The following is a 26,639-nucleotide window of genomic DNA, read 5'->3' as shown; positions in this document are numbered from 1 at the left end:
CCTAACACCGAAAAAAACATTTATTCCATAGAAGCAGGTTTGCCTGATAATAAACCAGGTTTCTCTATTGCCTAGTGTGTCATGTTGGCACTGAACTTACTAACCTTTCACGCTGTGTATTCTAGATTAGGGGTCAACCCTGGAACGCGAGGCCCGGATCCCTGAAACATTTTCAGGATAACCACTGACTTTGTAAATGAACCCCATTCAGACCTATGCCATGCAGACATCTCTATTCTGGAAAGGTTTCAAACCTGGCAGGGCTCTCGCCGTCCTGGCCAAACCTTGGGCACTGCTCAGAGACAAAGAGGTGGCGGAGAATAATAAATGCTTAAATGCACATTTAACATCAAAAGGTTTTCTAAACGGTTCGGATTCTGTTAAAGTTTTCCCCACTGTGGCAGGGATTGATTTATTAGTAAGAACACCTACTTCCTATTCTTTCACTTGCTGTATGCCATTTACTGCTTAGAGCTTTCTTGTACCTTGACCCATGGACCATCTCACCCTTTTTACAACCTTCAAATGTATTTATTTAATATTAATGTTGTTTATTGATAGCACATAACATTGTTTATTTCCCCCTTCCATTTTACATCAAGTATATGGTATCAGTGTAAATCAATGTGTTGTCTTGGTCGGTGTGATCCCTGCGATACAAAAATCTAAATAAATAAATAACCCATTACATGTATTTCTCCTTTTTAATGTTTTTTTTTTATCCTACATCTTTCCTACTGTTGCATCCCTGGTTCTCCTACCTGCCTGAACCTTTGTATTTTGGCCCCACCTTTGCAGAACAAGGAGTATAAGAGCCTGAACGAGCAGCTGTCCTCAGTCACCACCTCCTACTCCCAAGAGCTGGAGAAGCTGCAGAAGGAGCTGAAGCGGCAACAGCAGAACCAGGAGGGCGAAAACCACCTGGCGAGCCTGCAGGAGGAGACCGAGCAGCTCCGCGCCGAGCTCGCAAAAGCGCAGAGCGAGCGGAAGATCTTAGAAGACTCGTACACGACAGAGAAAGGACTTCTACAAAAGGTACTTTCAAATTTTAGAGCCATGCCTGGAACAGGTTTAAAGCTTTGAGCTTTAGTACAAAATCATCGAACTGGGAGTTATAAAAATAAAGGTGAATGTTTGGGGTTCTGTAGTTTGCGGTGAGGGGTATGAATTGTGAGAGAGAACTAAGGAGGATAGAGGGTCTGGAGTGAAGGGTTGTTTGATGTTATTAGGAGTCTGGAAGCTATCTGTCTGATATCTGTCAGTGGTTGGACTCTAGAGGTTGTTTGTGGATGGCCAGTGGCATAGAGTTTCAGATGCTAGGTCTGAACAGAGAAATCAGGGAATATTTAATGGGTTATCAGTATAATATGATCAATTGGGAAGACATGGCTTGGCAATTCGGGCTGGACTGTTCCCATGAGGCACAGGGTCAAGACTGATTTGCATATGGCCATGTCTGAATTTGGGTAGCAAAGTGAGCTAAAGAATGATGATGGATTCAACCCAGATCTGTGACTGGGGGTGAGTGTCTGAAAAGTTTCAGCGCTCCGTCCATCATCTCCTTGTGTTTGCTTTGAATTGGATTAGGCAGTCATGGGTCTGCCACTAGGACTTCTTAAGAGGGTACTGGGGATGCTCCTCTGTGAGAGCTAGTGCTGGTTTCCGCGAATGACAGGCTTGCAGGATAGTCCCTGGATTTGTTTTTGGTGCCTGGGATTAGGGATACCTAAGCACACAATGGGGTCTATTACACTTTGGCTCACATCTGGAGTTGGCCTCTAGTTCCAATGGGGTGGAATTTCCTGTTACAACGTCTACTGATTTACTGCATCAAGAAGGCAAAATCTCAGGGTGGAAAACATGGGAGCAAATTGAGAATTACCTGCAATATTTGGTCCAGTTTTCAGGACTCTCTCAGTAATACCATATTTCTTAGTGAACCCTCAAGATCCAACTCATAAAGGGCAGAACATTCCAAATTAAAGGTAACTCTGGATTTGGGGTAATACTGGCAAATACTCCATACCACTCCTAATGAGGACCTTCGAAAGCTCATGGTAAGATTTGCATTCAAAAGTTTAACTCGAGATTGTGGGCTCTAGGTAATTCTAATTGAATATTATCAACTTCCTAATGTGAAAGTACAAATTCAAGAATAAAACACTAGACATTTATGGCTTATTATTTTTTCAACATGATCATATCATAAATATTTTTCTAGAACACACAAAAAGTGGGTTTAGTCTGGGAGCGTGCTTTTGCCCTCTGTCGAATCCCTCTAAAAAAGCAAAACTGCATTCAGAAATGTGCGTTGTTGTGGAGGCACTCCATGAAATAAATGTCAAAATCTTCCATTTTTAAATTGTACAACACTTATTTGTTCTCTTCAGTCATCAGATTCCTAAATTCACCATGCTTCATTATAAAATCTGTGAACACATTTCGGGAGATGTGCTTGCTTTATCAGAGCAAAAGACAAACTACGTATTGAGTACTTGCTTGTAAACCTGATCATCTCGCAATAAAACATTTAAAAAAAAAAAAAGTACTCGCTAGTTATAAGTGTGGATATAATGATCTATTCACCTTGCTCATCAGCTTTGTCACTATGGAAACGTCTTCTCTCCTAATAGGCAGATACGGAGACCCCATTGCTCCCCAAAAATATATAGTATCATCTATAGTGTATATTGATCCAAAAGCTCATGAAACTAGAGTATCAGCTACATAGTATCTGATAAAATACCACTTACTAAAGTAGATGCTCAAGAGGGACACATTGACATAAATTAAGGGCAGCAATTCACGCAGAAGAATAACAAATAGAACAAACGAACTAAGCATGAATATAAGAGCCCAACAAATGCATAGCATGTGTCATTCGAAACAGTTATTCTACTAACTGTGACTTTAATGTCAATTGTCAAAAGCAGATTTAAATTTTCAGTGACCCAGGTAGAGCGGCACCATTCTGGGCCCGAGCAATATTATTTCCTCTCAGCAGGCATAAAAGTGCACAAAAAGCAAATAACAGTGCAGAAAATGCAGTCCTTGTTTCATGGTCAGTGGGAGATTGCTGACCAACCCAAGGGCCAACAATCATAGCCAGAAGGTTATACCGCAAACTAAGATGAGGGTTGTTCGATTAAAGAACATAAGACAGGACTATTCCAGTAAGTTAAGCATGAGAGTTAACGCACACATACAACCATGATATGGGATGGGGGACACTTGATCCTGTCCTTAAGAAACTGAAGAAAAGAAAACTCAACTGCCTTATAACAAATGTCTTTTTATAAAGTAATGGGAAGCCCCAAAGGTGAAGCAATTTATTCTCTAGCACTTGCTGGTCTCAATCTTGGCACGTCCCCATACTTCTGCTCCATAAATCACATAAAAATACCTTTTAATTATTTACTTTTCACAATAAATGGAATATCAATGCCCCCGTGAATTTTTAAGAAACCACAGAATCCATCATTAACATGAGGTAGTTTCAGTCTTTAATAAGTCCTATCAGGGGAGTCAGATCAATTTGATATCAAACATGATCACAAATAGGTGAAAATAGTTGAAACCTCTACCCTTTCACACTGATCCATACCGACTTTGTTTTAATTCCATGGGACAGAAAGACATCACCTTATATTTTGACACATAAACTGGACATATGGAGTCCAGACTTTTCAGACTATTTGCAGTTTCAGAAATAAGAACTGCATCATCCACTGGCGTCTCTAAAAGAGGGCTAGATAGGGCCCATCTCCCAGCTCTATTTGTCTTGCACTCCCTTCCCCCCTCAGCCTTAAGCCCACCACCGCTGCTAATGGATGTGCCAGGAGGCGATACAGAAACACAAACAGAGGCTGCAGCTTGTAACACATTAATTTTTCAAAATTCTTTTCACTGCAAAGCAGTCTTGTGGGCTTAAATATTTAAATCTATGTATGTGTGTATATATCTATATACATATAAAGAAATATACATACAAAGTCAGATTTAAATATTTTAAGCAAACACAGCTTTGCTGTGAAAGGACAAATTAAGTTCTGTGGTAACTTGCAGTGTGTGTTTACACACACACATAAACACACACATGTTTGTCTAACTTGTTTAAATCTAATACACATTTATGTAAACATACATATAGTTTTGAATGTATACACACATACAGAGTCGCATGTAAACATTTTAAGAAGACAGACAGACAGACAGACAGACAGACAGATAGATAGATAGATAGATAGATAGACAGACAGATAGACAGATAGACAGATAGACAGATAGACAGATAGACAAATAGATAGATACATAGGTAGATATGACCCAAGTGACCCCAGCACTTTATCTGTGGCCTAATGTGTGCCCACCTTAAAATATCACTTTTAGAGAAGCAATTGGCACCATCTGCACTTTTAAGCAGATTGGAAATTCTCCATTTCCCAAAAACTGGATGAGAATCTGCTTGTGGAATCTCTGGTGCTGTAAGGACAATATTGTGGATGGGGCTTCACCAATGGATTCCAGGATGCAGGACTTCTTCCACAAATTAAGGAATTTCCTATTCACCATGCAACTTTAAACTCAGGAGCCTGCCAAGTTTCACATATAGACTATCATCTGTGGGAGTTTTCCTCTCATGACCGCAAGCACCTGATATTGTTTTTTTTTTTATAAAAAACTTTATTGTGCAATTGAAATATGATTACAACCATGGGCCTACAACCACGAGGATCGGCTGCTAGAGCACAGAAAAGCAATCAATGAATATCACAGGACTGCAGCCGATCTCCTAGAGGTCCGGCAAGAACACAGGATACAACTCTCAGCAACACAGGATGAAATCAGGATATAGTTGTTGTTTGTTTTTTATAGAAAAGAACAAAGAGAAAAAACGAAGAAATCTCAAGGCATAAAACATTATGGACGAAGGCATGCTCCTACGGGGGGACCTTCAGTACAAAATAAACATCTAAGCAAGCAATAGCAATGGTTAGGGGGGGAGTCAGTGGGGAAGTCAAAAATCAGGAAAGAGAGTGGACTACACCAGGAATGTCGGATCAGGGGGATAGGGAAATGTCCGGATTCTCCTCAAACGGGGTGCGGGGGGGTACATATGTTTCCTCGATAGGCGTTCCATTGGCCCCAGAATCTAGTCCACGCCCGAGGCTTGCCCCTAGCTAAATACACAGTCTTCTCTCTGAACATACACCAGTCCATGTTCTCCTTCCATACTGGCACGGTGGGGGGCCGTTGGGAACCCCACAACTGCTTAATATCTCTCTTTGCGATCATATTCCCAAGGGCCGCCCACCGGGCCTGAGCGACGTTGTAATCATTCGGCTCCCACGCATTCAACAGACATCTCCGGGCCTCAGGCAGCAGAGCAACCCTGTGACACACTCCATTACAGCATGCACCCGAGTCCAATACGCAGCCACCTCCCGGCATTCCCAGATGATATGTAGGAAAGTAGCACTCAAACCACATCCACGCTTACATAACCCATCCGAAGAGAAACCCATGGAGACCAAACGAGGACCGGTAACATACACCCGATGAAGAATTTTGAGTTGGACGAGACGGGCGGGTATGGCCACGTCTTTCGGGGAAGACAGTGCTGACTGCCAGTCTTCATCGTCTAGTTCCAACTCGTCCCCAGTCCAGGCCTCCCTGAGACACATGAGGAGATCTGCCCGATTGTTGATTAACTTCTTATATATTAGCAAAATCGTACTATCAGGCAGCTGACCATCGAGTATTCGGTCTTCTAGTGGGGAGGACTCGGGAACATTGGCATCGGCAGCGAAGACCGATGTCAAGGCATGGCGGACCTGTGTGTACCTGAAGAACTCTCTTTCACTCAACTCATACTCATCCTGCAGTGCCTCAAAAGTCTTAACCGCACCCTTCACCCAAAGGTCACCCACTCTGCTTATACCAATCATATCCCATTTCTCAAAACCTCTCGTTGTCCAGAGGCATCCCAATCTCTCCGACGCGGACAAAGGGGTCGCTCGTGTCAATCGATCCTTCCATCCCAGGGCAGCATTTGCATCACTCCACACGCGCACAGCAATCTTAGAAGGTCCTGTTAGATTCCTCCCTGCTGCCCTAGAGTAAAGCGCCCTGTTGAAGTTCCCACCCGGCAACTGATGCTTGTCCATCTCAAATGCCGAATTTGGGCTGGGTGCATACATACGCCATTGCCAGAATTGATAGGGAAAAACAGGTAGGGGGCGGGATAGCTATCATTTTTAACAGAGAGTTCAAATGCACTTTGGAATCTGTACAAATTCCAGATTGTGAAGCTGGTCTTTTTAAAATCACTTTGAACCCCAATTTTACAATGTCAGGCCTTCTGATTTATCGACCACCAGGTAACCCCTCTCAATGGGTATCAAACTTTGCAAATCTTATTACTCCCTACTATATGTCATCTAGCAATTTCTCCCTGTTGGGTGATCTAAATCTACACCTTGAAGATCCCACTATCCCCTCATGTTATAATCTGCTGGAAGATCTAGCTGCACTGAATCTACCTATTATCAACTCTAGCCCTACTCATATAGCTGGCCATTTGTTGGACCCCATAATATCTAACGTCAGGGAACTCACGTACATCGCCACCGTACCTTCTGGCTGGTCCGACCATCATCTCATCAGCTTTAGCATTTCCTTCCCACCCTCCCCCAGTGTGAAACAAAACACTGATGCCACTGATAGAAGGAACTGGAAGTCAGTCGACATCGATGCTTTAAATGCGGCACTCAAACAAAACCCTCCTAGCCCTAACTCCAACATGGACCACGTAGCAATTGAGACACAAAATTGGCTAACAAATGCAGCAAATAGCTGTCTGCCTTCTACTCACACCAAAGGGAGTAGGCATCGTCCCCCGGCCCCATGGTTTAACGACAGCCTTAAAACCGAAAAATCAAAATGCAAAGTACTAGAACGTAAATGGCGTAAAAAGTACGACCTCAATGCCAAAAAATGCTATCATGAAGCCAGAAATCACTATCATGCGGCTTGTACGAAGGCAAGAGCTGCCTTCGTCTCAAAAACAATTATTGAAGCAACTAACATGCCTAAAACTCTTTTTTCCAAAGTTAAGGAACTGGCGGGCGCACATACCACAGCTGCTGCACCCCCCCTAAGCGTTCAACAATGTCAGGCGTTAGCTTGTTTCTTTACTGAGAAAATCGACAAAATTATCTCAGACATCAAGACTAAAATTTCTGTCTCTGACCCACCCCCTCCATCTGACCCTATTCTGCCTCAACCCACTGCTTTGGGCGAAAGCTTACTGGAATCCTGGCCGACTCTTTCATTAGAGAATCTCAAAGGAATCCTAAAAACTGTTAAATCCGGCTCCCCTAGGGACCCCATCCCTATTAAAATTATAAAAAAAACTGGATGACCAGTCCTTGAATATCATAGCCAATCTCTTAAACTCGTCCCTCGACCTCGCCACTGTCCCGGCCTTATGGAAGCATGCCATGGTGACACCCCTCTTGAAAAAGCCAAATGCTAACCCAGAAATACTGGCCAATTATAGGCCTATATCTCTACTTCCTGCTTTTTCAAAGTGCCTCGAGAGACACGTTCACTCCACGTTAGCCACTTTTGCAGAAGAAAACTCCTTACTCCATCCTTCGCAATCTGGCTTCAGGGCTGGGTTCTCGACGGAGACCGCCCTGTTAGGTGTCACTGAACATATCAGAAAACTTCTTGACCAAGGCCAGACGGTAGCACTTGTGCTATTGGACCTAAGTGCGGCGTTCGACACCATCTCTCATGAAACGCTTATTAGAGAGCTACACACTAATGGCGTAAGAGGAAAGGCTCTGGATTGGATCAAATCCTTCCTGGCAAACAGAACCTTTCAGATCGCATCTGCACAGGCCGTGTCAGACACCCTACCTGCAGCTCATGGAGTGCCGCAGGGGTCCATCCTGAGCCCTCTGTTTTTTAATATCTATCTCAAACCGCTGGTAGAACTTGTTGAAAAGCTAGGTCTAACGCTTATGAACTATGCCGATGACACCCAAATCATTTTTTCCCTGTCTGATTCTTGTCCCCACTCCCCGTCGTTACTCAAGGAAGGACTATTAAAAATACTGAACTGGATGACAGCAAACCAGTTAAAACTGAACGGCGACAAGACGGAAATACTGATTTTGGGAAAAGACAAAGCTCTCTGGAACCCCGCGCATTGGCCAGACCAGATGGGCATCTTTCCTACCCCGGTGTCCCATGCTCGAAATCTGGGCTTTGTACTGGACGATGCCTTATCCATGGACAAGCAGGCCAGTAAAGTTACAGGCTTGTGTCTCACCATAGCTAAATGGTTGAGGAAAATCCTCATCCTAGAATGTTGCCTATGTCAACACAAAAGACCGTAGTCAATGCCCTTATCACATCAAGGCTTGACTACGGCAACATCCTATATTTGGGCGCAAATAAATCTGTCATTGGACGACTGCAAGTAGCGCAAAACGCTGCGGTCAGACTCCTATGTAAGATTCCTAAGAACGCTGGAGTCTCGAACCATCGTCGGGATCTTCATTGGCTCAGGATAGAGAGCAGAGTTCGCTTCAAGGCCTTGAACTACATGTTCAAAATAAAAACAGGAGTAGCACCAAAATACCTCCAATCCCTTGCCTGCCTCTACACGCCAAAGAGAAACCTCCGGTCTCAGACAGCAGCTTGCTTCTGTATACCAAGGTTTAAACGTGCAAGATCAGGGGGCAGATCTTTTGCCTATCTTGGACCCTCCCTGTGGAACACGCTTCCCCCAGGCATCCGGAAGGAAGAAAACTACTGTAGATTCAGAAAGCTTGTAAAGACCTGGCTGTACGAACAATAACCACCTCAAACAGTTACCTCCTTTCTGTCCTTATTTCTAGCTGTGTCTAGGCGCCGGGAAACCCTTCTTGGGTAGCTGTTGCGCCCTATAAATTGATAAAAAAATAATATAATAATAACATTGCGTGATTAATCGCGCACAGCTGGGAGGGCCAATAGTACTGCCTGATATCCGGGAGCGCCATGCCACCGTCATACCAGGGGAGGGTCAGTTTAGCAAGTGCAATTCTTGCACGGCCATCCCAAATGAGCCGCCTCTGCAGGCCTTCCACCTCCCGAAAGTAACTTGCCGGGATGATGTCAAACGAATTTTGGAGTGCGTATAAAAACCGAGGCAGGGACATCATTTTGCAGAGCGCGGCGCGACCGAGCGGCGACAACGGCAATCTACGCCACCGAACCACGTCAAGTTTCAACCTCTGGAGAGGGGGGAGAAGATTGTGCTCGTAACGAGCAACTGGATCTAGCGATATGAAAATCCCCAAATATTTGAAACCGGACTTGGAAACCTGAATAGGAAATCTACTTGGCAAAGGAGGGAGGCCACCTGAAATGACATACACACAAGACTTAGACCAATTTATGACCAGACCAGAATTCTTGCCGAACGAAGAGAGAACGTCGAACAAGACGTTAAGGGATTTACGGGGGGAGGTAAGGTATAAGAGAATATCGTCAGCATACAGCGAGATTCGGTCCTCAAAATCGGGAGCCCACTGAATGCCCTTTATCGACGGCTCCCATCGGAGCCAGGCTGCAAGGGGTTCTAAAGCAAGAGCAAAGAGCACGGGGGACAGCGGGCACCCCTGTCTCGTACCCCTCCCAAGAGTGAAGGACTTGGACACTCGACCGTTGACGACCACCTGAGCCAGTAGATCCCTGTATAAAAGCTTCACCCACCCAATAAATTCCGAACCGAAGCCAAATTTCGCGAGGGCGGCCCAGAGATAAGGCCATTCTATCGTATCAAAGGCCATTGTGGCGTCTAAGGAAGCCAAGATTGCCAGCTCTAGAAGAGACCCCGCCCTCGCGAGAACACCATGTAAGCGCAGCAAGTTGAGTGCGGTGTTCCGATGTGGGATAAAACCGGATTGATCCGGATGGATCAGGCCACAAATCACAGTGAGCAGACGATTGGCGAGAACGTTGGCCAGGACTTTAGGCTCAGCGTTCAACAAGGAGATGGGCCTATACGATGCGCAGCGATCCCGAGGCTTGCCCTCCTTAGGAATTACCACGATCGTTGCCAAACGCTGATCACAAGGGAGGTTGCCAAGGTCACGTGATTCTATGAACATATCACGCAGATATGGTGCGACTTTATCGGGGCGCAGTTTGTACAATTCAATAGGCAAGCCGTTCGGGCCCATTGCCTTGCCCGAACGGAGAGAACGAATTGCAGTAGCAATCTTGTCTGCAGACAACGGAGCATCCATGCACTCTCGGTCCTCTTCGGATAGGCAGGGCAACGCAATATCACGCAGCAAGAAGTGGGAGTCTTCCTCATCTCTATCAGACACCGGGGAATACACAGTACGAAAATAATCCGCAAAACACTCCACAATGTCACTGGGGTCAGTCACACACTCATCATCCAAAGTCTGAATCAAGGGGACCACACGATTCGCCCTTTCTTTCTTGTCAAGCCATGCAATCAATTTACCCGCCTTATCCCCTACATCATACAGTCTACCCTGCTGCTCCCTATACATTGTTTTGGCAGCATCCGTGACAAGGGACGTATAGTCTAGCTGCTTCAAACCAAGGGCGTGGAGTCCATCATGGATAACGCCTGAATCTAGGTCATTCTCTAGTTCGACTATTTCCGCCTCAAGACGCACAACCTCTTTATTCCTAGTTTTCTTGGCTTCAGAAATTATGGATAGGGCCTGTCCACGAATAACAATCTTGAAAGCTTCCCACAGGGACACGGAAGAGGCAACAGACCCCTCGTTTTCCAGGAAATAGTGGTCTAGAGACTTTATCAAACTGTTACGGATCTTGGGATTACGCAAATACCAGGGGTTAATGGGGGCAACCCCCCCCGAAGCGTTCACCCCAGTGTCCATACAAAGCCACAGTGGGGAATGATCCGAAATGCCCCGGGCCAGGTGTCTGATCTCTCTAACAGAAGGGAACTGGGCAGCAGGCAGGAGAATGTAATCAAGTCTGGAGAGACTCCCATGGGCCCCAGAGTGAAAGGTGTACTGACTCTGTGTCGGATGCATCAACCTCCAGCAGTCTACCAGACCAAACGTGTCCAAGAACCCACCAAGCCATGACTGGGACTTAGGAAGATCCCTGGGGGGTAACGATCTACAGAACCAGAAACCACAGAATTAAAATCCCCACCCATAAGGAGAGTGCAATCGGGGAGCTCCAGCATCACACGGCCGATATCTGAGAAGGTGGAGGTCTGGAGACCCGGGGCAACATATACAGTAAGCAGAGAAAGAGTCCTACCCTCCCACCTACCAGTGAGGGCGGCATAACGCCCTCTGTCGTCAAGGATTACATCGTCAATCTCCAGGGGGAGAGAGGACCGAACCAGAATACCCACCCCCCTAGAACCAGTGGTGAACCCGGAATGGGCGACCAGGCGATAACCCCACCTATTCATGGCCTGACACATATTTCCCACCAGATGCGTCTCCTGCAAAAGAACCACATCAGGGGACAGGCGACGCAAATACTGCAGTACCATTCCCCGTTTTATGCGATCACCCAATCCATTGACATTCCAAGATATCAACCTCAACCCACTATCCCCCATCCCAACAAGTGATGCAGAATTCACCCCACAGAGAGCAGAACATTCGAAGCATAAAAAAAACCAATACGTCGCCTTGAGAAAGAAAAACAAACTCACAAACACCCCTTCCCACCCCCCAACCAACTCCCGTTACAACTCCCCCCTCCCTGCACCCCTGCAGTAGACTAAAAAGCCACCCTAACATGCAGTGTGCCTGTCGCCCTAACATATCCCAATCTACAAAAAGACCCTGGAGGAGGAAAGAGGCCCGTCCCCCCCCCCCCGCCACCCTAAAGGGAACACCAGTGAAACATGTGCATACAAAAAGAATAGAACCCAGCTGAACAATGTCTAGTAATCGGAGACCAGGGGCCGAAGCATCATTTCTGTTCAGGCTCACCACCCTCGGCACCACCAGGGTGCTCAGTTCGGTCGTTCCGGGCAGGCAGGGAATCCAGCCAGTCACTCACATTCTCCGGCCGGTCAAAGAAAAATGTCCGTTCCTCGTACTCCACACGAAGCCTGGTAGGGAAAAGCATCGCGTATTTCAGTCCTAAGTCTCGGAGACGTCGCTTTACACCCTGAAAGCCCATCCTTTGCCTCTGGACGAGCTGAGTAAAGTCCGGGTAAAAGTTAACTGTGGAGTTCTCAAATTTCACCGGGCCGCTCACCCTCGATGCCTGCAGGATAGCATCACGGTCCCTGAAATGAAAAAGCTTGGCGATGATAGGCCTCGGAGGGGCGCCCGGTTTAGGCTTTCCACCCGGAACGCGATGGGCGCGCTCCACTGCAAAGAACTTGCTCAGTCCAGAAGGGGCAAGATGGTTCAGGACAAGGTCCTCCACCAGGAGATCCATCGAGTGATTCTCGGGATTTTCCGGAACACCTATGACGCGGATGTTGTTGCGTCTTGCCCTATTCTCAAAATCCTCCAGCCGATGAGACATAAGATCATTAGCTGATTTCAAGTTACCAAGTTCGGTTTGAAGTTCCGACACATCGGCCGTGAGGCTAGATGTCTTCAGATCCAGCGATTTTACCTTCTCGTTGGTCTTAGACAGGTCGGCTCTGATCAGGGTGACATCGATGGCAACCATGTCGATTTTATGAGCAAGAGCCTCATACTGTTGGCCGATGGTCTCCTTCATGCTAGCAATGGTGCCCATGATGTCTTGCAGAGACGGATCAGTAAGGGCGGTTGAGTCCTCCTTGGCGTCCTCCGGGGTACGGCTGGTGACTCCAGGGGAACCTTTGGATTGAGTGTACCGGTCCATACTGTTGTATTGGACCGGTCCCCCACGAAGGGGCGTCGTAGTCTTCCGTTTCTCGGCTTCGCTCCTGGCAGCCATGCTGGAAGATGCGCCCCGGAGGGGCCCGTGAGACCTAGTGAAAATGGCCGCCTGCCGGCAAGTCACCAACAGTCCACAAAAACAGGCTTGTGTGGCCAAGGTAGAGACACGATTTGACCCAACTGCGTAGAGGAAAGAGTCTCGCTCTAGCTGAACGGAGGCTGGACAGATCTCCTACTGAGCGGAACCGTCCCGCAAACAGACCATGCCAGGACCCAAAAGCGAAACCGAAAGTTGAAGTGGGGCTACTGATGAAGACCCCACTGCCGTTGTTATTCAACTCCGTCCCGTCACAATTTGCCAAGTCCCCGGCATACCGCAGGGTGGGCCTCAAAAGTTCAAATCGATGTAGTTTCGGTTCCCAAAGTCCGAATTAAAATTTAAAAAGAGTTATGAAATCAGCCAAGGTTCCTCTTCAATAATCCGTCCAAGAATTCAGGATGTTGTCAGGATAAATTGCGAAGAGTGGCGAGGGTCCGGGGAGCTCTGTGCTCACGCGGCCATCTCGGATGCTCGCGTAGCTCCTCCCCCTCACCTTAGATTGTTACAATTCTTATTCAGTCTTATTGTGCAGATCTGACCATCGCTCAGTTTTATACCTAGTTTTATGGGACTAACAGAGAGTACTGCTGTTGCTTTGGGCTCTCTATTGGAGAGGTGGTAGATGCCATGGTTAGGACATTGCCCATATGCTTCCTGTGTCAGGCTGGTTAATGCTCTAAGCCTCATTTGACCAGGTATGTTCATACCTGCTCCATAGATGGATTGGACCCTCTTTGGTGGCAATGATCGGTTCGGTTAGAGCTGAGGCTATCCCCCACATGCATACCAGGGCTCAGTTCGGTCCCTGGGATTTTTTAATGGTCCTGTGAGAGGAAAAGGAAGCTGGTGTTAGTGCCCATGATCTCAGGTAGTGAACTACTGATGGACAGAAGGATGGATCCCTCCATGGAAGTTACTATTGTCACCTGCTCCCTACTAGGCTATTGTATAGTACATCCCCACTGCCAGTACTGGCAGCATCCACTGTCAGCAGCAACACCAATTTTACCCGTCAGCTACCAGCACTGCCCAAGACTGATACATGGCACTCTCGGTGCACCGGCTGAGACTCTCACATAGTGTTCTGGTGCCTTCATGCGGCTTACAGCATTGATCAGGGCCAGGTGGCTGGGCATAGTGTGAGCCTCTTGCCTTTGTACTTGTCAATAGTGGGCGCTTGTAGTTTTTGGTGAACACCAAATGTACAATGATGCACACTTTGGTATTTGAGTTGGCAAATTACGCGTAATTGTGCGAAATGCAAATTTGTCAATAATCCTCTACTTTAGCGCGAAATGCGTCCTCTCATCAATATTTGGCACAAAGATGCATTTAAACAAAGCACCACAAACAACAGCTGCTTGTATTCAATTAGCATCAAATGTAACGAGTGCTGGCTGCTCAACACAGCTTTCTGTGATCAATCAGCTTTCAGCGGGGAGCACAGCAATGGGAACCTAGCCTTTTTGGTTTGACGTAAAAGATCTCCCTCCTGGAACCTGGCAAGGTCCCCACGTGGCGAAAGGGAGATTGGAATGAAGGAGGAAAAAACAACTAAAGATTATGGAGGGGGGGGGGGGTTCTGAAGAGGAACAGAAAACCTGAAAGAGTCTACACCTGGCTGATTCAGCGATGTCCCTTGGTTGAAAGATGGGAAGGGAGGGAGAGATTCATAGGGAGGATATGTCTCTTCCCACCTCCTTAGGGAGGCACGGTCTACCCCTTTCGAGCCCCCCTGAGGCCCGATTTATGTGAAACTAACCTAGCCTTATTGACAGTATAGGTAGCACAGATATCACCCCAGCTTCTGAGTCACAAATAGTTTTCCAAAGTTTGAATTTTAAGATGGTCAAATCTTGAAAGCTCAGGCAGAAAGAGCACTGCTAACGCTTAACAACTCAGCTTCTTAGAGGAGAGCTACAAAAGCAGATTGATGGGTGAGTTTGCATAACATAATGTGAGGGTGGAGAGGGTGGGTGGAGAGGAGAGACTGGGAAAGGAGAGAGTGACCGGAGGAGTGGGGAGTGAAAATAAAGAGTATTGAGTCAATAATGTTGGACAGTCATGACTGAGTTTCCTGATTTGTACCAATACGGGAAGTATGGCTGTTGCCTCAATTGCACTTTATTAGTTCAGCTTCAGCCCAGCAGCCTAGAGTCTTGATTCAGAGATGGAAGTACTAAATATGTAGAAGAATCTACTGGTGATTTTATTTTTTACCACAGGGTCAATGTGGTGAAGGAAATACCACTGGATTGTCCTCTAGTATTAGCACTTCCTCCAGAAACAAGAGAATGTTCTGTTACAGTCAACCCCTAAACTAGGCCCTTGGTTCTCCCACCAACAATTACAAAGGCACCTCTCTTTCCCTGGCTCACATCTGTGCATGGAGCTCAAGTCACTCATATCAACGGAAACTGTATGGATCATAGACAAACTCTTCAAATGTCAGGGTCCACTTCAGCAGGCTTTCATTGACTTCTGCAGTGTGTGTTTATTTTGGACAGATCAATGTTTTCACCCACTGTCTGTTGTGATCTAAAACTGTTCACCAGCAGAGGGTTCAGAGGAGGCCAGAGTTAGGTGCCCCTGCTGCCTGGTGACCGGTGTCATATTAGAGCAGGGATAGGTTAGTGACTTAACATGAGCACTTCAGTAGCGCTGCAGCTGTTTTAAGGCAGTTTCTAGATCATTAAAATCCACAAAACAAGTCATATCCATACTTATCTCATTACATGAACATGGCTGCTTTGTTTTACTCAGTATAAAGTGTTACTCAAAGTGCCACACACAAGTCATTGAAGTGTCACGCATAAATACTCTCAAACATGGAAATGTCACCTATAAAAAACCTGACAGCTATGGTTCAGCCTTTATAATCGCTTGTTGATGCCAAAGCTAATGTTTCTCAAAGTCTTTAACATTCGCCAGAAACTTTACATTAAACACTGTGTCACTGGAATGAAGCTGTACCCAACTGATGAACCCTAATAAGGGCAAAACCTGTCTCAGGTTGCTTGTGTTGTGGTTCAGTCAGGACCTGGCCTGGCAGTTCAGGCTGAACTGTTCCCAGCGGAGCAGGGCCAAGACTGATTTGCATATAGCTAGTTCCAAACGGAGATGGCTTGGTGTGCAAAATAATAATGTTGCGCCGATTAATTACCAGCGGCGGATAATCATTCAAGCATTCCATCCATCACTTTTTTGCCTACTGAAACTGTTTTAACCCCTTCGCTGTGGGGGTAATTCCCCCGCTGTGCTGGGGGGAGGGGGACGCGCACAGCGCCCGCATGCTCATGACGAGCTGAGCTCGTCATGAGGCACGGCGCTCCTGTGGTCATGACGAGCTGAACAGGTGCACCAGCTCCCGTGGAACGCTCAGCACAGCAAGGGTATTCTCCCCGCACCTGAGCGTTCCGCGGGCCATGACGACCTGAGCTCGTCATGAGCACCGGAGCGCCGTAGCTCATGAGCATGCGAGGGGTTAAGACAGTTTCTAGACCATTACACTCAACAAACCGGATAATTTCCAATACTTATCTCATTACATGAACATGCCTGCTTTGTTTTACTCAGTATAGAGTGCCACTCAAAGTGTCACAGATAAGTAAGGCATTGAAATGTCACACATAACGACGTGAAACATGGAAATGGCACAAATAAAAACTTGGATGCTATGACCCGGACATTATAATCTTTTGTCGATGCAAAAGCGAATATTTCTCGAAGTATTTAACTTGTTCCAGAACCTTTAGATTTGGTGTCCTAAACCACAGTTTGTGTAGTGGAAAATTCACATATCGCTGTTTCCTTCTTTTAACGTCGTTCTTCTGTGTGATGATAAAATAAGCACTTTTAGTTGCAGGATTTTTTTAATGACAATATCAAAGCTATTTTTGAATCTAACAAAACAGCTCATCCCTAGAGTTTCAAAGTAGGCAATGGGATTTAAAATGTGATTCCTTTTCATATTTTATTTTCCAAGCAATATTTCATTTTGGTTTTGGCATTCTGTAGGTGTGTTTGAGTTCGCGAAAGAGAGACATGTAAGCAAACCTTGCAATAACAGTGTTAATTATCACCTGTCCACCCAGGAGACATTTAATTTCGTTGCTGCTTTGGGCGGCGTCAGCATTTTACGCGTACTGTGTGGGCGAAACTGTGGAAACAAATCCCTTGTCCTTCGTTAGTTTTGATTTGAGTCCTCACAGGGCCTTCTGTAGAAGACTCCATTTCTTGCCTCCCACGCATTCCACGCGGCTCGATGCCAGGTGTGAATCTGAAAATGAAGAGAACACGAGAAATCAATCCTCTATCTCAGTCTGTACCCTAAACACACAGCTTTCAATTGTCTCCCACATATTTAGAAATATAGTAAATACAGTGATTGTCTCGTCATGTGCAGTAACGTTCAAGTACTGTTGTTTGTAAGGTAAGTCACTTTTTTTGCTTTCCAAAGCCTTCCAAGCATCTTGTTCTACAGGATGCGGTTAGGTTCCAATTGTGCCTGATTCACGATTATAAACCAAGCTCAAACTGCAAGCTCTGGGTGGGGAGGGTTACCCTCTCAGTCTTCACTGGATAAAACTTTGTGCAAATCATCCAGAAAAAACAATGCTCATCCCAAATGTGTGCTTCTCAGAATAGGGACTAACACACTACTAGAAACTCCACCTGCAAGTACACATGTTGTAAGACCAGCAGCAGTTTATTAAGTATGTAACACAACCACCAGCTCTCCACCTGCAGCAGTGACTGTCCCGCTTCAGAATGTTCAGTATAAAACAACACCCTAGATTGGAATACACAACACAACACATAGTAATACATCACTGAGACCCCAGAAATACCTCTTCCTTAAAAATAAACATTCTCAAAAAATACAATTACAGCATACTACGAAATCATAGGTCCAAGCACATCTAAGAGTGAAAAGGGTAATAAATGATATAATAGTCCTTGAAATCAACAGGGACGAGTCTAGACCTTGACAGACACCGTCCTACTCCCCTTTCTTCAGAAGGGTCTTCTCCCTCTTCTGGGCCACAGGAGATCGCAGGAATGCTTTAAGTAGAAAGAAAAAGGGGTCTCTGAAAGGGGCGTGGCCAAAGAAGTGTAACTAGTCCAATCCGGTCCAAGAGGCGTGGCCCATGTAAATAAGGGCATGGCCTAAAATATGTAAACTAAAACCTATGCTTCACATAACATCCTTTCTGACTAGCATTTGTGTGTCTTCCTGTGACTTTTCTGCTACTGCATCCAGACATGTTACAGAGCAACTAACAAACACCTAAAACAAGCCAGAACTACTGGATTTGCCAATGCTTGTTAGCTGTGTCAGATAAATGAATAACAATAATGATTTGGGTGTGAATGATTAGAATTGAATACAATTCCACTCTGAAAATACTCTTAATTAAACACTACTAAGTTTCGTAAAAGGGGTAGTGTCCTTCGGAGTGTCTCAGACTTTCCCGGTATCCCCTTCATACATCGTTCTTCTGCAATCTCCCCCGTTAGAAACGTACGCCCTTTTTACCCTCACTTCTTTCTGAAATCTTCCATCTGCATATCTCTCACTTTCCCACAATTACAACTGACACGTATGCAGCCGTTACTGTGTGAGCTCTACAGAGAGGCGAAGGGCTGGGGTCCAGATTTATGAAAAGTCATGCAACGCAGCACATCTACTATAATTCCTGCACTGTATTGTGTGAAAGGGAGAGAGCAGAACAGCTTCATATCTCCTAACATATGGTGTTCTTTTTTCTCTTCCTGCTCTGGCGCACTTTAGACTACTTGGCACCAACACACTAACCCTTGCGCCATAGTGCAAGGCTGTGTACGTTCTAGAAGGAATCATTTTTGAACTTCCAGTACGAAAACTATCCTTTCACACAATGCAGTATACTTGCAGAATAGGAAAAACAAGAAGAAATGACAATATTTCTCCTTGTTGTGCCTGCTTCGAGGAGTCGTAAGATTTTGGTACAAATCCATCTCTACCAATGTTTATTATCTAGGGATTTGCGTCAAAAGCCATGGGTAGTTGCACGGGGATGCCCATACAACACCCATGGAACATCCCTTGATGTACAGTAACGCAAAGCAGCATCTGTGCATTACTTTGCAACTCTATCCAAAGCAAATCCTGCTTTGCATTGGATAGTAAATCCCAGGATTACAAAAGTAACAGAAAGCCACCGCAAAGCATTCATAAAGTTGGGCCTGGATGTGCATGCACTGCAAAAGACCATTCTGGACATGAACAGGTTTCTTGATTCTTACCCAGTCTCCCACATTCACTTTCTTTCTCCTTGACCCTTTGTTACTAAGCCTCCCTCTCCTGTGTACTGCAGTTCTCATGTCCACCTTTCCTTACAACTAAGTGAATGGGGACATTCCCTTCCAATCCTGCAACTGCAATTGATCCTTAGCAACATGATTAACTCTTTCAATCAAGCCATTGGGTGGTCGAGATACCTGCAGGAGCAAGGAAATCCTTTATTTCTGTCAAAGCCAGTTGGCTTCTGTTGTCTGTAACTATCCACTAGGATATCCTCCTCTGACAATGATCTCTTGCATAAACTCCATAACTGTTTTGTTGTTTATATTCTCTATGCATTTGACCTATGTTAGGTGACTCCCCAAAACCCAAATGGACCCAATGTGTCCAAGGCTACTTTACTCCAAGGCAATATCTCTGTAACGACTGTGACAAGAGACGATGAGGTTGTCACACTTGCTTTATCATACAAAACAAACGCATTGCTATTTCCGACTGACTGTTGTGCTGCTTTGTCCACACCTGGCCACCAGAAGTACCTTCTCCTGCGTTCATACACCAAATGCCAATATGGGGCCTCGTCATGAGCCCATTCTTTGCGCTGGGGGTCTGCGTGTTTCAATTTTCCCTCTATAGCACATACACGAGCTCGAAAAATCTCTGAGTTATTGCATGTGCTGCTGTCAGCAGAGCTAGGAAACGTGGAGAGCAATTAGAGTCCTGCTTTTCCAGCTCTGCTTTCTGCAACCCATGCACTAATAGATATTTTTAGAGTTAATGTATGTGCAGAAGAGAAGACAAAAAATGTGCAGCCCACTTCTGCACTGGTGCAGCTCAAAGAACGGAATCATGAAATGGCCCCTGAGCTTCATGGACCAGTTTCAACACCCTGTCTTGCAACTTCTCTGCTGCTACTAACAAGCCCACATGGCTCCCTGGTCCATCATCACACTTTAGCTTTCTGCAACATGTACAAAGTGAATTAACTCCCCATGCAGAATTTTCATAGGGGGCCACCCCTAAAGGATATGCTCTTTCATGTGTTCCAACACCACATACTCCTCCAAAATGTTTTCTACTCCTCAGTGATGACCCCAGTCATCACTGATCTAACCTGGATGACCACATATTCCATCTCCACTTCATCAGCACACTCCTGTTCAGCCAAATCATCGACCACAGATAACCTAGACTAGAAATCTGCAGCAACATTTATTTTTTATCCTTTGCACATACTCCAGCAGTATTCGAATAACTGGCGGTGATGCTGCCACTTAGCTGTACTGCTCGAGTCCTACCTCCACCCTGGAATCTCAACTAGTTAATTTAATGGATCCAGTATGTAAAATGAATGCAGAAACCCACACAAAAGTCTTAAAATGCCGGCCCTCCAGAATTTAAAAGCCTCCTTTTCTACCACGGAATATTACAATGTGGCTTCCTGTTAGGCTCTTGATGCAATGGTTCATATTTCTTGATTCTTTTCTTCAATAACACCACCACCAACCCATGCTTGCTTCTGTCCATCATAATGATGCTTACATCATTAGTATCAAAAGGCTTGAGTGGTTCAGCTATGACTATATCATTACTAACCTGACTAAACGTAGATTTACACTTTTCGATCCACACATACTTTTTGTTCTTCTTCAACAATTTAAGTAACACTGCCATGTAACTGACAAAGTGTGGCACGAGTTTGATAGAATATTTAACAAGCCCCAAACACAACCTTAGCTGATCTCTATCCCTTGGGAAAAGAGCTTCTTCAATTATTCTATATATTTTAAATTGACACCTACTTTGGACACAAGACGAACCTAGTAGTCCACTCCATCCTGCACTTATCCTTCCTCAGTGTTAACTTGCTTTTTTCACACTTTCCATTAAATCTTTCAACATCTTTTCATGTTGCATTTCATCCATCCTATATATCAGGATATCATCCTGGAAACATGCTACTCCTTCTACACTTCTGAACAGCAAACTGATCAACCTTTGGAACATGGAGGACGCAGAATGTAATCGAATTGCATGTGTTTATACTGATACACACCCGTTGCTGTTGAAAACGATAGAAGACAGCTCTATCCATTCAGAACTTTTGGCTTTTTAACAATCCCCAAAGCACATAAGTTCTGTAACTCCCTCTTCAAGTCCTGCCTCGTGTTAAATGCACCTTCCGCCCCTTGTGCACAGCTGTCTAGCATTATTTAAAACAATTATTTTGTGATTTGAAATCCTTGAGCTTCCCTAGGGTAGCACTGAAAACTTCAGAATACTTCTCTATCCACTTGTCACTGTCTCCTTTCTTCTCACCCATCTGACCCATCTCTATTATATTAGACCTCAGAGGAACTTGATTGGGATCTAGGATCATGTTCAATTACCCTTGTTCTTCTTATCTCAACAGATTAGAAGAATCTACAAACACATAAACTGTACTTGTATCTACATTATGCTCTAACTTCAGATTGGCCTAATAATTTCCTGATCACCTTAAATCTTTTTCCTCCATACGCAAATACCTTAATCTGAGACTGTTCTAGTTTGACCGAAGCTTCAGAACTTCTCATCATCTCTCAAGGTAAATGGAGATCCAGACTCTACCAAGATCCCAACACCTGACTATTCATGAGCACCCTGCAGCATGGTGGTTTCCTTTCATTTACTTCCACGGTTGCTACATCTACAACGCTGATATTAGTATCCTTTTCTTTAGAAATCTTCTAAATATAATTATCTTCTTCCTCCAAACAGCATTTCTCTTTCCTTTTTCGTAATGTTGCTCACACCTGTCTTCATACCGACCATTGCCCTAAATATTCAAGGAGGTGCCCTTTCTTTTACACTTGAAACATGCCTGCTTCCAAGCCGGACACGGTTTGGCATTCTTGAAATGTGTTGCACTTTAACAGCAGAAATTCACACTTCCATTGCTCTCATGCAAAACCCTCTTCCCTGTACCTTCACACCACCCTTCCCTTTCGAGGTTGCCTAACTTTGCATTTCCTTTTTCTACCCCCTTCTACATGTTTTTTCTTTATCTCTTTCACTCAGACATTCCTTCTGATGCAGCTATTTCTCTCAGATATATATTTCAGAGTGCTGAATCTCCCTCACTATGCTTCAAGCAGTTTCTAACGCGGGTTCCTTATTTAATAATCACTTCTCTTGAATGTTCTTACTGTTGGTCTTTTCAGTTAGTTGGTCCCTGACTATGTTATCGTTCAAATTGAGAAAAGCTCAAGTGACCGCCAGTGTTTGCAGTGCAACTACACAATCATTCACAGGTTCCCCAGGCAGCTGTGCTGTCTGAAGAAGCGTATGTCTTGCCAACACTTCGGCCTTCCAGGGATTGAGAACACTTGTATATTCATCAATTATTTCCGCTGTGTCTCCCTCCTTTTCAATTCCTATCTTTACTTCCTTCAAATTTACATTAACTCTGGCGTTTCCCCTCCCTCTGGATGGCACCAGCCCTTGTGAGCACTTACAGCTTATGCCCAGTTCTGAATCCTGAATGGTCCCTTTCCCACCCTTAATGTGCTTTCCTTGCATGAACCTCAAAGTGTGAAGTGCCAGCACATTGTCACTATCAATGTCCCACTTTTGTTGTTACATGTGGCTTCTGCTGTTCCCTAGGCATCTACCCGCTGCAGCATGTGCTTTCCTGTCCTCAGAACCCCTTGCAAACACATCAGCATGCCTGGCATCACCATATGCAAGTGCCACAGCACTGACCTCAAATACCCAGGAAACTGAGCACTGCACCTGAAACTGGTGTAACGCAGAACCTAGCATGTACCATCGTTTACTCTCAAAAGTGCACAAATGCCGCAAACTCACAGCGGTGCACAAATTTACAAAGCGGAGAGTGTGGGGCGCCTCTTCTACATTCCTTCCAGGTTCGAGTTGCCGCTTCCATCACTTTCTGACACATTTCTCACTATCTGCTTTGGCGTGCTCGCTCTGTACCCATCTGCCAGGCATATGGCGGCCCTTGTGTTGTTTACTAGTTCCTTACTTTTAATGTAATTACATTTGGCATGTTTTAGGGCGCTCTACTGGTATCAGTTTAAGACATTAGTCTTGTTAGACACCATCATTGCTAGGAGTGAACAGAATTCTGTGGCTGCCTTGAACTTCGGCTGAGACAGGAACTCCATCTAGGCCGACACAAGATATTGGATTTTTGGGGGGGGAGTTTTATATAGCGCCAACTAGGCCGGAAGGTATCGGAGCGCTTTACATGAACACCAGTTGCGTTACAGACGGACACATTCATTTTATTTGTTGTCTTTGTGTTAGGATAGGGGACATTAAATGATTTGCCCAGAATCACAGGATGTTGACCATGCATGCCAAGACTCGAACCAGGTTCCATAGCTTGGAGGTCGACCACCCTAGCTTTTAGGCCACATCTCTCCACTTCATACTGTACCTGCCTCCCCACTTCTCTTCTGTCTTCAAATCAGTCTCCTTTTCTGGCGTTGATAGGAAACATTTCACCTATACTTTGGTATACTTATGCCTACGAGGGCTTCAAAATCTTGCACATGACCTAATAAATCCTGGTCACCAGAACATCTCAGAATACCTCAATATCGTTATTAGAACATTTCGATTTTTTTTATCGGTATAATCATGCTGTTACTCTCCATAGATGCCAATGGACATCTGTTCTTTTCTTTTTGACAACTGAAGAGCAGCTATTGGTTAGAGTAAACACGTCCTGGATAAAGTCACATTTGTTTCATTATGATGCGCAATCAGCAAACTGCATCACCATTGGGCGCTTTGAGTTTGCTTTAGGTGCTGTGTACGATGTTTGTACAACCCCCACCTGTGGCTACCAGAGTGGTACTCAACTGGACCATAACTTTTTAACCCCTTCGATGCGGATGACAAAGCCAGCTTGTCATGGGCGTTACCTGCGCTGCGCGCATGACAAGCTGGCTTTGTCACGAAAGCCGCGATTTTCACATTTCAGCACACAGCGGGAAAACCCGCTAGCGCGCATGTGGTTAACTATGCTGCTGTACCACAGCATCCTGCCTCTGATCCAAAGACCCTGCCATGTGTACCTTGGAGGAAGAAGAGATCCAGGGCTGGATGACTGAGAGTATGTTCACCCTCAACATGAGTTGGTGTCAACAGGTGGGGTCTGCCACTCTCCTAGGAACCAAGGAGATGCTTATAATCAATGACTCTGGGTGATTCCAGCCTGTATCAACAGGTGCAAACATGGAGGTCACGCTTGATGTTTATATGTAAATATGGTAGTCAAGTTTCATCAGTTCACCAAATCTTGTGGGCACTTATTTTGCCACCGTTCACGTATGCAGCCATGGGTGTCAAGAGTAAAATAAAGCAACAACCTCTCCAGCTATTGGTTACTAATGGATTTTTTTGAGCATCATTTTTCAGGCTAAATCTCTGTGATGGGGAACACCTTTATAATGCAACTTTTAGCACGCAGTGCTATTACAACGCAGACTTTAAAACGAAAACCATTACAACGCATTACACTGGGGGCGCTCTAGGATAGGGAATAGTTTTAATTTACTATCCAACACCTTCCCTAGTGTCCACGGGGACTGGTGTTTGAATAGTAAATTAAACTATTCACTATCCAGCACCCCCCAGTGTAATGCGTTGTAATGGAATGCGTTTTAAAACTTGCGTTGTTACAGCATGCGGGTTAAAAGCATGCATTGTAACAACGTACATCCCTCTGTGATCACTTTAGCCAGACCCAAGGAAGAATGCATTGGCTATCAGTGGCAACCTTTCACTCTACGACACTCCACTCTACTCCACTCAATACCACTTCCCTCTCAGTCACTCTACTCCACTCTATACCACTCCACCACACTCTACACCACTCCATTACACAACACTCCACTCTATACCACTCCATTCAATGCCACTTCCCTCTCGGTCACTCTACTCCACTCTATACCACTCCACCACACTCTACACCACTCCACTACACAACACTCCACTCTACAACACTCCAGTCGACGACACTCAGCTCTATGGCACTCCATGTCACTCCACTCTACGACACTCACTCTATGCCACTCTACGCCTCGCTGTACCCCTTCACTCCAGGCCACCCTACTCTACTCTACAACACTTCACTCTACATCATTTTGCTCTGCTCTATGATAGTCCACTCTATGACACGCCACTCAACGCTTTACGCCATTCCACTCTACAACACTCCACGCCACTTTACTCTACTCTATACCACTTCACTCTATGACACTTTACTCCACTCTAAGCTACTCTTCGTGGTACTCCACTCCACTTTACAGCACCTTAGTCCACTTTACGCCCCTCCACTCTCTGCCACTCTACTCCACTTCAGTATAGGCCACTGTACTCCATTCCACTCTACAACACTCCATGCCACTTTACTCTACTCTTTACCACTTCACTCTATGCCACTCCACTCTTTGACACTTTACTCTACTCTATGCTACGCTTCACGGTACTCCACTCCACTTTAGAGCACCTTTGTCCACTCTACGCTACGCCACTTTACGCCCCTCCACTCTCTGCCACTCTACTCCACTTCAGTATAGGCCACTGTACTCCATCCCACTCTATACCACTCCACAACACTCCACTCTATGAAACTTTAAGACACATCACTCTACTCCTCTCCACGTCATTTCTCTTTATGCCACTCCACTCTGACACTCTATTCCATTGTATGCCACTCTATGACACTACACAAGTCCCTCTAATCCACGCTACTCCATTCTACGACACACTACTGCACTGTTCCACTGTACACCAATCTAAGCCTACCCTCTCTGCAACACTCTACGCCACTCCACCACACACTACTACACTCTACGATACTCTACTCCACTCCGCTTTAGGCCACCATGCTGCATTGCACTCTACACCACTCCTCGGCACTTCACTCCACTCTTCAGTACTTTACTCTACGTCACTCCACTCCACTCTCCTCTACTTCACTAACTTTAAGCCATTCTGAACAGCAGTCACACTTGTGTACGATATGGCTAAAACACATTGGCAAACACGACCTATTGTTTTTGCCAATGCTTTTTGTTTTTTGTTTCCTGCCTACGGAGCAGACGACCGGGCGAGTCCCACTCAGGGGTCTTAAAACAATAGACGATATCCCTGCCCTTCGCTTTGCTTGTGGGAATTTTGCTCAGCCCTGTTTAGGCCCTCGCACAGACCTCTCTTTTGCAAAGTAAACTCAGGGTGGTGCAGGTAAGTTCCACAGAGCGCCTCTCTGCTGCTTTATATTCCTCGCCCTCAGGTGAAACGCGCAAGCAGCTGCAATCACAAA

General features: G+C 45.4%; 1 protein-coding gene across 1 annotated transcript in view; it reads left to right on the top strand.

Annotated features, from left to right (window-relative positions):
• Positions 1-26,639, top strand: part of MYO5B (myosin VB) — a 1,009,160-nt gene that overhangs the window by 826,329 nt on the left and 156,192 nt on the right. Inside the window, exon 22 of the mRNA XM_086960377.1 lies at positions 799-1,035. Coding sequence (XP_086816503.1) covers positions 799-1,035 — 237 coding nt within the window. The remainder of the gene's footprint in view (positions 1-798; positions 1,036-26,639) is intronic.

The sequence above is a fragment of the Lissotriton vulgaris genome, chromosome 3_1 (assembly GCF_964263255.1).
Source record: "Lissotriton vulgaris chromosome 3_1, aLisVul1.2, whole genome shotgun sequence".
NCBI classification, from domain to species: domain Eukaryota; kingdom Metazoa; phylum Chordata; class Amphibia; order Caudata; family Salamandridae; genus Lissotriton; species Lissotriton vulgaris.
Note: the sequence above shows the minus strand (reverse complement) of the source record. Positions and strands in the feature narration are given on the sequence as shown.